The sequence below is a fragment of the Sinocyclocheilus grahami genome, unplaced genomic scaffold (genome assembly GCF_001515645.1).
Source record: "Sinocyclocheilus grahami isolate Dianchi unplaced genomic scaffold, SAMN03320097.WGS_v1.1 scaffold263.1, whole genome shotgun sequence".
Classification (NCBI taxonomy): domain Eukaryota; kingdom Metazoa; phylum Chordata; class Actinopteri; order Cypriniformes; family Cyprinidae; genus Sinocyclocheilus; species Sinocyclocheilus grahami.
This window is the reverse complement of record NW_015505442.1, coordinates 235,321-247,579: the sequence shown is the minus strand read 5'-3', so window position 1 is coordinate 247,579 and position 12,259 is coordinate 235,321. Positions and strand designations below refer to the sequence as shown.

At 33.9% G+C, this 12,259-nt stretch overlaps 1 protein-coding gene across 1 annotated transcript in view; it reads left to right on the top strand.

Moving 5' to 3' along the window:
• Nucleotides 1-238: 238 nt before the first annotated feature.
• The window catches only part of LOC107599270 (pituitary adenylate cyclase-activating polypeptide type I receptor-like), a 24,971-nt gene continuing 12,950 nt past the window's right edge, over nt 239-12,259 (top strand). Inside the window, exons 1-5 of the mRNA XM_016290816.1 lie at nt 239-256; nt 573-765; nt 7,113-7,220; nt 10,233-10,333; nt 11,496-11,593. Coding sequence (XP_016146302.1) covers nt 239-256; nt 573-765; nt 7,113-7,220; nt 10,233-10,333; nt 11,496-11,593 — 518 coding nt within the window. The remainder of the gene's footprint in view (nt 257-572; nt 766-7,112; nt 7,221-10,232; nt 10,334-11,495; nt 11,594-12,259) is intronic.

The following is a 12,259-nucleotide window of genomic DNA, read 5'->3' as shown; positions in this document are numbered from 1 at the left end:
CACGTTTTTTTACTGTTTCAAAAGGGTTTAGGACAACTGGTTTTAGCTGGATATTTACAGAGATGGACATTCAATCCAACACAGTAACAAACCCTTCTGACAGCAAAGACAGAAATAACACTCATATAAACATTTCTTATTATCATCAATGTTAAAACTGTTGAATATTCTTGTGGAAAATGTGATACATTTTTCTTTAGGATTTCATGATGAACAGAACTGTAGTTTTTGCATCCATATGGCCTTATTGGACTGTGTAAGAGCATGTAATATGCCAGACAGGGATGTCAGCAACCATCAAAGAACTGCTGAATAATTTTTTTTTAGCCGATTCACTGAAATGAACACTTGAATTCATGGAAATGATTAGAATATGTCACAATGCAACATTCCATCTAGCGTGTTTTCCATTCTGTACTTCCCATCTCGATATCAGTCCTTCTTCTGAAAGAATTAGTCATGATTCTCCATCTCTCCCAGAGTTTCAATATAAGCACTAAATTAACTAGAACTTGTGTTCACTGGATTCATTTCGGTCGCTGTGTACTAAATGTGTCATCTGTCCCCTATAGAGGTATTCAGGTATTGTGGTAAACCGGAAGCAGGGCTGTGACACCTGTCAGCAATTACAGAGAAGAGAAGTTATTTTTGTGAGAGCTGGAGGACTCATCCAGCGGGATGTGGATAAATGGGCCGAGAGGAAGATGGAGAGAAAGCACTTTGACTCTGACTCATATGTTTGCAGCCTCAAGGACACTCCAGATAGTTCTGACTGGAGCAGAAAATAACAGATTATAAGGTGTAAAACAGCTTGAGTTGCAGCAAAAGTTTTACATGGCGAATTTCAGTGCAAAAACCTGCATGTTTTTCAATAATCAGCCGCAATGCGCCTTAACCAGATGTGCTGTATATTGTCATTGCTATTCTTTTCAGAGCAAATACACCTTTTTGTTTCAGAAATCAGCAGAAAATAGAGCTTTATTTCGAAAGGCAATCAATTTTAGGATTAAATTAATTTTATATATTACATGCTGTTTTTTTTTTTTTAAGGAAATAATCCTTTTATTCAGCAAGGATGCAGTAAATTGATTAAAAATAGCAGTAAAGACTAGGGTTGGGTATCGTTTGAATTTTATTGATTCCGATTCTGCTTATCGATTTCGATTCTTATCGATTCCTAGTTTCGATTCCAATAAGATAAAAAATCCAATATAAAAAAAATTAAGTCAAACATTTATTCTGTATTTTTACAAAGCATTCTCTTGCAGCTGAATAACACGAGCAAAAATCAGCAGCCTACAGAACACTGCAAGAGGAATTTTGCCTATGCTTTAAAAAAAAAATAGCACAGCAAAAACAACTAGATTAATATAAATTTCACATATTAAAGTGTTAAAGACAAGTAAACAGTCAGTATGCCATGTCGTGGAGACGCTGTGTGTTTCGTTGTGAAAGCGAAACTACTTTGTTTGGTCTTCCAAAAGAGGACAGGACTAGAAATCAGTGGTTAAGTTGTATTTACAACACTGTTCCAGAACACTTCAACCCAAATATTCAGATGTGTGCAGCGCATTTTACAGAGGACTGTTTCCTAGGAAAGTAGCCTACAATGCGTCTGTGCACAAAGGCTGTTTCTATAAAGTGGGGCAGTTCCAACTTTGCAAGGACAGTCTGGTGCTTCTGACTCACAGCCTGTAAGTACGTTTTCATATTTAAAGAATTTGCCACTGATGATTCAAACGCGAGTTTTGGGCAGTGTAGAGTAGCGCTTGTTGTTTGTTGTTTCTCCGATCACAAATGCAGACATGGTTTTATGTTTACGCGGCGCGATACGCAACGCGTAAAAAGACAGTATAAGTCATTATAATCAGTAATTATGTCCCCACTGGATGCAACAAATGTCTCGCTTATAATGGGGTTTAATGTTTTTGTCTCGTTGCTCAGGGACACGTCATCACAGTATGTGAGGGGCATAACATTTCCGTCACACGCTTGAGGTATTCGGCCAATCACAACGCACTGGATAGCTGGCCAATCACAGCACACCTCGCTTTTCAGACCGATGAGCTTTGTAAAAATCGACGCATTTCAGAAAGGCGGGGCATAGAGGAGAAACAATAATGTACAGTATGTGGAAAATAATGTGTTTTTTGAACCTAAAACCGCATAAACACATTTCATTACACCAAATACACAAAATAATGTTCTTTTTAGCAGCATCATATGACCCCTTTAATAGTCAATGGGCTCAGGGGAGGCGAGCCTCCTCTGTAACTTTACCTGTGGGTATCGCTGTTGGACAGTGTTACTTTATAAAAACGAGTGATTTATACACTTTTTAATGTTATACTTTGTAATATGGGCATTGTTTTATTTTTGTTCTACAAATTATTTTTTTCTCATCCAATATTTTGATGAGACACTGCCTCCCTTGCCTCCTCGGAGGAAACACCCCTGATTTTTACATATATTCGTATTAGGAAACAGTTATTTTAAATTGTAAAAATATTTCACAATATTACTGTATTTTTAATTGAAGTCTTAGTGAGCATAAGAGAAAAACAACAAATAAATAAAAAATCTTACTGACCCCAAACCTTTGAACGACAGAGTGTACAAACCTAAATGTTAATTAATATGAATGTTTTTTCCCCAGTAGTTTTAAACTGAAAATGCACTGTAAAGTGCAAAATTAACTAGTAATTTTAACAAATTTTATGTAAAAGGATGTAAAATATCTGGCTATGTGTGTTCAGACATCTCCCTTTTCAGCCTCGCTTCAGAGCCATTAAATTCTTGGCAAATTTTAGCCATCCAATCAGCATCCTCTGGGGGCGGTTAAGCTAATTAGACAACAATAGTATCTTCAACCGCAACGGAGAGCAACATGCTTACCAGCAGAGAATTAAGTGTCAGTTTCAAGATATCTCAAAACCATTCAAACAGCAGTAATTGAAGACCTTGTTAAACTCAAAGCTCTCATTGGTGGGGAATGATGTTGTACAGTAGCTGCAAAATATGGCTTTAGTGAACTCAAGGTCATTCTGAGCACAGAGACCTACAATTTATACCTTTAAATACATTTAAATGCATCAAATATTTAGTTTTAAATGTGTGTTTGTGCTATTTTTCTTAAAAGTAAATGCTGCTTGGTTTGATATTTTGCGCATGTAATGCATTGACCGTTTTGCGTGGGACTTTAGTGTCCGAATGCGCTGTGTTTTTGAACTGGGAGTATTTTGGAGGAATGACCTCTAGGTTCAGCCTGTTTACATCTGCTTCATTGATCCTCGTCCTCTCGTGTTCCTTAAAGCACAGCAGGCTCATCGCTGCGCAGACAGAAAATCATTCAGCCGGAAATAAAACAGCCATGTTTGCAAGAAGGGGGAGAAAATGAGATTGACAGATGCAAACAGAAAAAGCAAGTGTGTGTGTGAGAGAGAAGTGTGTGTGTGAGAGAGAAATTGAGACAAATGAGAATGTGAGCGAGAGTGATAGTGTCATTTAGAACATGAGTGTTATAACACAGAATAATTGTAACTGTAATAACAACTGTAATTTTTATGATATTCATCTTGATTCATTTTTGATTGGACTGTCAAACGGTCAGACATTTTACACAAAATTGGGTTAAAAATGTCAAATAACAGTTTTTTTTTAAATGCTGATAATATCTTATTTCAAAAGGAATAGCTGGATGCCACTTGTTGAATTAACATGCAACATAATGTGACTATTATTTCTATACTTTTATATGTTATAATATTTCTAATATTTATTATATACTTTTATAGTTATAATATAATAAAACTTTAACATCACAGGAATAAATTACATTTTTAAATATATTAAAATAGAAAACCATTTTAAAATTGTAATATTTCATAATACTATTTTATAACTATTTTTGATCAAATAAATGCAGCCTTGGTGAGCTTAACAGACTTTCACAAAAAATTATATATATCTGTATATATATGAAATGTTTTTATTAAAAATAATTTTGAATGTTGCCTTTACTGTTTTACCCTTTTTGAACTTTTGATTTGGATGCATTTGTACAACAATTTTTCTCCAATTATCGATTCCATTGGAGAGACTTATAAATAAAAATGGTCGAAAATTTATTTGTGAATTAATGTGAAGATAATATTTTATTTCAAAGGTGATAACTGGTTGCCCTATGTTGAATTAAGCATACAATATAATGAGCTCATGTGACAGCATTAATTTAATATTATGTATATACTATTACAGTTTTATTATAGTATTATGGTATTTATTTATATTTTGAATTAGCTTTTAGTTTTAGTTAGTTTTATTAATTTTGCCATTTTTATTAGTTTTTATTTCTTTAAAACGTTTTTTTGCTTAAATAGCTTACATTTATTTGTATTTCTTTTTTACTTTTAGTACTTAAACCTGTTTCAGTTATCAGTTTTTCATTTTAAATTATTCATCTTTTACTAATGTTTACATTTCATTTCAGCTTTATTTCAATTAAAATGGATTTTTAGTTTAAAGAAAACTATTTTTCAAAACTAGTAAGCATAGTGTGTTCGTATTCAAACATAGCATATTCTACACTTTTAAAATGCTCTTGAATGAAGCTGTAATGATGTTACGCTAGAGCAGCCGTACGTCCTCAGGGCTCCTGACTCATCAATGACGTCACACTTTGATTAGTCTTTAAGTCCCATCGGCAAAATCTCACCAATAAATCTGATTACGATCTAGCATTGACCTTTATAGCCGTGAGTCAGTCTGAGCACATGTGTTCATCTGAAGCTGTTTGCTAGCAGAAATGATTCAGAGACTCAATATTCTGTGTCAGTATGATCACTTTTATCTGCATCTAGTCAGTTAGCTATTTCTCCATCTCTCTCGCTCTCTCCCGCTGGTTTAGAGAGCTCTCATTTGGCCTTTCAGATAATTGGCTTTGTGTCTGGACCGATTTGAGATCTGTGAGAAAGAACATGCGCCACCAGACAGACAAAACCTACTGCTCTCCACCTTTACTTTGATATTCACTCGAGCTAGACAGAGCAGACAGGCTGCAGACGGAGAAACTGAACATCGCTATAGAGACTTTAATCAAACTAAATGTTCAGAGTCTAGTTAATCAGGCTCTCGGCCAAAGTAACTATGACTTCATTCCTTCCTGCGAGTTAGCAAAACATCTAAGCACATGCTCATGAATTATGTTATTGTTTCAGTGATCAATTCTGTGAAATGAGCTGCAGAGAAATGATATTTTTCCTTGGGAGAGTTACCAGAGGAAAATGAAGGCTAAAATGTTGCTTCAGTTTTTATATAAATGAAACAAATATCTGAGTCAGAGTAAAATGAATCTGGATAGTATTCATTCATTCGTTTGTTTGCTCTTATTTAGGTTTTATATTTATTTAGTTAGCATTTATAGTGATAATATTGAGACACAATAACATTATTCCATTTGTTTATTAGTGTTTGTTCATTATTATTGTTTTAATATTTAATAACATTCATGTATTCATTCATTCATTTGTTAGTTTTTATTTAATTTGAGTTTATAGTGTTCTTATTCATTAAGATTGGATGGTATTCATTTATAAAATGTATTTATATTCATGTCGCTATAGAGACTTTAATCAAACTAAATGTTCAGAGTCTAGTTAATCAGGCTCTCGGCCAAAGTAACTATGACTTCATTCCTTCCTGCGAGTTAGCAAAACATCTAAGCACATGCTCATGAATTATGTTATTGTTTCAGTGATCATGTGAAATGATATTTTTCCTTGGGAGAGTTACCAGAGGAAAATGAAGGCTAAAATGTTGCTTCAGTTTTTATATAAATGAAACAAATATCTGAGTCAGAGTTAAATGAATCTGGATAGTATTCATTCATTCGTTTGTTTGCTCTTATTTAGGTTTTATATTTATTTAGTTAGTATTTATAGTGATAATATTGAGACACAATAACATTATTCCATTTGTTTATTAGTGTTTGTTCATTATTATTGTTTTAATATTTAATAACATTCATGTATTCATTCATTCATTTGTTAGTTTTTATTTAATTTGAGTTTATAGTGTTCTTATTCATTAAGATTGGATGGTATTCATTTATAAAATGTATTTATATTCATTCATTCATTGTTTAGTTTGTATTTATAGTGTTCACGCTGAAACTCGATTGTGTCTTATAGAATTTATTTATAGAATCTGGGTAGTATTTATTTATTTATTCATTTTATTGAGTTGTATTTATTATAGTGTTCACATTGAAACTCAATAGTGTCTACTTATTGAATTTATTTATAGAATCATGGTAGTATTTAGTTATTCATTTTTTATTTCGTTTGTATTTATTTGAAATTGAGATTTGATAGTATTTATTTATTTAGACCATATGTAGACTGTTATTTATTTAGTTATAAATCAGAACATAAATAGACACATCTGAACTCTAAATCTGCCCACAATTCACTTCAAAATCTGTTGTTCATATTCTGACAGCATCAAGTATCTCCACATTCTTTAATTCATCTTTTGCATCATTTTGCTTGTTGCCACCAGACTGAGTGAGAGTCATTTCTGTAATTAATTCCACAATCATTTCTGTAATGAGCTGAAGGAAACGAGGAGTCAAATGCAATTGTGAAAGTGATGGATTCTGATCCATATCACCCATTGATCATGTTGAAGTCCTCGGGCAGGAGCCGCTGCTGACGCCCCCTGCTGGTTACAGTTACGCTCACCTTGGCTTCCCCTCCAGGACTAATCTTAGAAAGATTTAGCTATAAATGAGATTTAAACGGAGACATCGGTTATAGTGTCACGAGTTCAGATGTAATTTGGCTTTATGAGACTGAGGCAAAAAAAAGGATATTATCTGTGATGTTGCGGTACAGATATCGTTTCCGTTTGTAATACCATGATACTTCAATATCTGTTATATATGCTTTTGAATTATTATTATAATTCAATGCCATGCTATTTACTTGACACTCTCAGGGCATTCCAATAATACAGTGGTAACAAACAGGCCTGAAATCTCTGGTAAAAATAGTCCCAGCTTGTCAAACCTAACTAGTTGCTGTGAGATGTGAGATTGGTTGTGTTATTTTCAGAGTGTCCGTGGGAGTGGGATGATCTGACCTGCTGGCAGGCGGCCAGTGTCGGCGAGGTCGTGCAGGTCAACTGTCCCGAGCTCTTCGAGTTCATGAGTCCAGAGGAGGGTGAGAGATGTTTAACTATGATGTCATTTTTTAATATATTGTTGCTTTAAAGTACTAGTTTTGAATACTCCCCTAACAAAAAGTATTGGTAATACTTTATAACAAGGTTCCATTTGTTAACACTAGTTAACTACATTAGTTAACAAATACGTCTAAAGTATGTATTAAGTAAGAGATAATGTACATCCAGCCGGTTGTTATCGCAGAATAACTCCTGACAAGGTGATCATGTGCCCGATGCAGCTACTTGCCACATAAGTAAAGAATTAGACACGAAATATTGATTTGAGTTGAAATATTTGAACGCAAAGCTTCCGTGAAGACGGACATTTAAAGGGATAGTTCACCCAAAAATGAAAATCACCCCATGATTTACTCACCCTCAAGCCATCCTAGGTGGATATGACGTTCTTCTTTCAGACGAATACAATCAGAGTTATATTAAAAAATATCCCGGTTCTTCCTAGTTCACCGGAGCTTACACTACGCCTACATCCTACATCATCCGCTGGAACGCCACTCTCTCGTGAACGCACGTACGACAGTTAGCAGAAGCTAGAGATTGCGGTTTATTAAGTTATAAATATGAATATTTTTCTTACACAAAGGCATCGATTTGCTTCAGAAGGCCTTTATTAACCCCCTGGAGCCGTGTGGAGCACTTTTTATGATGGATGGATGCACTTTTTTGGGCTTCAAAATCTCAACACCCATTCACTGCCATTATAAAGCTTGGAAGAGCCAGGACATTTTTTTATATGGCTCCGATTGTATTCGTCTGAAAGAAGAAAGTCATATACACCTAGAATGGCTTGAGGGTGAGTAAATCATGGGGTAATTTTCATTTTAGGGTGAACTATCCCTTTAAGGGATACGGTACAGTCATGCCACATATTACACGGCATTTCACCACATAAATAATTATTGCGATTTAAGATGAAACTTTTAAAATCATAACAGTTTGTTAGTTATCTTATAATCCGTCGCAAAAATGGCAGCAGCTGCGTTTGTATGAAACGAGAGAGAGCGAGTATACCAGGATGACGTAAATTAATAATTGTACACATAATATTGATTTGAGTTTTCATATTTTAAGCTTGCACAAAGAAAAACGGTTCCTAGCAAGTGTATAGCGCCGACTTTAGTTACCCGGATGAGCCTTTTACCGGTTGTTATCGAGGAATAACATACCTCGGAATGTCGTGACTGACCCATCAGAATCAAGTATTCCACAGAGCTGTGTAATAATCTTAGTTAATATTAATTTCAGCATTTACTTACGCATTATTGAAATCAAATGTTTGTATCTGTTAATGTTATCTAATGATTATATTATTTATTTGTTTATAGCTTGTTTGTTTTGTTGGTTTTAAATAGAATGAATATATACAGTGATAAATTAAAAATGTATAATTTAATATAACTTTTTATTTGAATATATTTGTTTATAATTATAGCATCATTACTCCACTCTTCAGTGTCACATGATCCTTCAGAAATCATTCATATATAAATAGACAGTACAATCTCTAAGTATCACCATGAAGCATCTTCAAAAAACATGGAATTATCATGGTAGAATAAAGAATATAAAATAAAACTGAGCTGAAGATTTAAAAGATGTAAACATAAGCAAGAGTTGCTTTATAATAACATATTTTGTAGTCAAGCCTCTGACTGATTTTTTTGTCCGTATTTGTTTTACAATTCAGGTTTAACAGCAACACTGCTGAAGCAGGCATAAGCAGTGTTGGGGGTAACGCATTACAAGTAACGCAAGTTACGTAAACAGATTACTTTTTTCAAGTAACTAGTAAAGTAGCGCATTACTTTTTAATTTACAAGAGAATATCTGAGTTACTTTTTCAAATAAGTAACGCAAGTTACTTTTTTTTTTTCAATTTATTGATTGACAGCTCTCCTGTCCCCATGTTGAGAGAAATCACAAGATGTTACAGTAGTTCTAAAATAAATATGAATATGCATTAATTCATCCCACCCACACAAAAAAAAAAAAAAACACAGATTCAGTATTCCTCAAAATGAATAAAAATAATGCAACTCAGAATATGACACAAACCTGCAATAATTAAATGTTAAACAACACAAATATGCTTTATGCATTTAATCCCATTCTATTAACCAATGTCTTTGCTTCTGACCTTCGATGATCCAGTTCAACCGTACTAATAAGCAAAAATTACTCTAGACGAACATTTGTGTGTCTTTTTTTATTGCTGAAGTGTGTTGAAATGTCTTCTTCTGCATTCTACTGTACGGATGTAAATTAAAATTTCCTTCAGCCTGAGGCTAATTCATTTCACATTTGGTGTGAAAAGGCTTTTTATATTTGCCAAAAATATAACTTTTTTATTTTAAAAACAAACAAGCAAGAACTGTCCAGATTTAAAAAGTAACGCAGAAGTAACGTAACACATTACTTTCCATAAAAAGTAACTAAGTAACGTAATTAGTTACTTTTTTATGGAGTAACGCATGTTGGGTATGAAGTAACGTAACACATTACTTTCCATAAAAAGTAACTAAGTAACGTAATTAGTTACTTTTTTATGGAGTAACGCATGTTGGGTATGAAGTAACGTAACACATTACTTTCCATAAAAAGTAACTAAGTAACGTAATTAGTTACTTTTTTATGGAGTAACGCATGTTGGGTATGAAGTAACGTAACACATTACTTTCCATAAAAAGTAACTAAGTAACGTAATTAGTTACTTTTTTATGGCGTAATGCAATATTGTAATGCATTACTTTTAAAAGTAACTTTCCCCAACACTGGGCATAACATCATCCTAATATCACACAGAAACCGTGAACGTTAGGCTTTTCATGAGATCATGAGTCATTATGAATGTACATGTGATGTATGTGCTCTTTTGTTCTTGCGGTTTTGCTGACAGCAGCATATTGCAGCAGTTGCTTACAGTATGTTTAAAGCGGGAAACATGCTTGATTTATCGTTGTTCTGCTTGTTGCCTGGTTGATTTTCAGGGCTCGGCAAGATCAGCAGAAACTGTACAGAGTTCGGTTGGTCTGAACCGTATCCGCTTTATGTTGATGCCTGTATGATTGGTGACAACACAACCAAGCCTGTGAGTATCTCATCTGACTGAACTACTGATGATATAAATCATCTGGAGACAAGCTTAGAACAACTATATACTGAGAGAATATGAGGGTCATAACCACCATAGTCATTTAAGAGACCATAGTCATTACAAGAGTAATAAAAATTCAAATTAGTGGTCCACCAATATGACAGATTGGTTACACTTTATTTTAAGGTGTCCTTGTTACAGTGTAATTATACGTTTAAGTACTGAGTACTGAGTAATATCAATTAACTACATGTACTTACTGTATGGTTAGGGTTAGGATTAGGGTTTGGCTTAGGTTTACTTGCACGTAATTATGCATAATTAATTGTTATTATAATAGTAAGTACATGTAACGTGTAACAAGGACACCTTAAAATAAAGTGTTACCGACAGATTCTTAAAATTGTACTAATTTCGTAATTTAACTTTCGGATTGTTTTTCGTTGTAATTTTCGCAATTCAGATACCCCCCCACAGAATTGTGAGAAAAGAAGACATAATTATGAAACTTATTTTTTTATTTTTTTATTCCTTGACGGAAACAAGCTTGTCACAAATCTAAAAAAAAGTTTATTTCTCACATTTCTGACTTTTCTTCTCAGAAGTTGGCAAGTTTATATTTCACAATTGCGAGTTATAAAACTCGCAATTCCAAGTTAACATCTCACAGTTTGTATCTCACAATTCTGACTTTTTTTCCCACAGAATTTCAAGAAAAGAAGTTAGAATTGTGAGATGAAAAGTTGCCAGAATTGCACGATATTTTTAAAATCAGGATTCCAAGTTAATAATTTGCATTAGTGAGAATTTGTTTCGAGAACAAGTCAGAACTGTGAGATAAAGTCGCAATTATCCTTTTTTATTTTTTTATTCCTTGCAAAAACAAGCTTTTAGTCTTAATTTTCCCAATTTTCTTGCAATTGTGAGTTATAAACTTGCAATTCTGGTAAAAGACTTTGTGTGAGATGAAAAATCAGAACTGCAAAATAAAAATTGTGATTGTGAGATAAAAAGTCACAATTACCTCTTTTATTTTTTTATTCCTTAGCGGAAATAAGCTTTCATAGTATTACATTAACGGAAATGAAAGTAAACAAAAACCTCTGCTAAACTGCTGCTAACCATGACTAATGTACATTTCTCTTCCCTTCCCAAGGACATGTACTACGCGTCCGTGAAGGCTCTCTATACGGTGGGCTACAGCACATCTCTGGTGTCTCTGACCGCAGCTATGGTCATTCTGTGCCGCTTCAGGTCAGTTTTAAAGAAGTCTGATCATGCAACAAGTACATGATACATATCAAAACAAGCTATTACCATGTTATTTTTGCTACTTTATTGGCAGTGAGAGTATGTTAGGAAAAAATATTTTTTTTGCATTTAAACATGCATACTAATCATTTATCTTAAAGGGGTCATATGATGCTGCTGAAAAGAACATTATTTTGTGTATTTGGTGTAATGAAATGTGTTTATGCGGTTTAAGGTTCAAAAAACACATTATTTTCCACATACTGTACATTATTGTTTCTCCTCTATGCCCCGCCTTTCTGAAACGCGTTGATTTTTACAAAGCTCATTGGCCAGCTATCCAGTGCGTTGTGATTGACCGAATACCTCAAGCGTGTGACGGAAATGTTACGCCCCTTACCATACTGTGATGCCTTGTCCCGGCCGGAGCGACGAGACAAAAACATTAAAACCCATTACAAACGAGGCATTTGTTGCATCCAGTGGGGACATAATTACAGATTATAATGATATATACTGTCTTTTTATGCGTTGCATTGCATCGCGCCGCATAAACATAAAACCATGTCTGCATTTGTGATCGAAGAAATGACAAACTACAACCGCTACTCTACACTGCTCAAATCTCACGTTTGAATCATCAGTGGCAAATTCTTTAAATATAAAAAA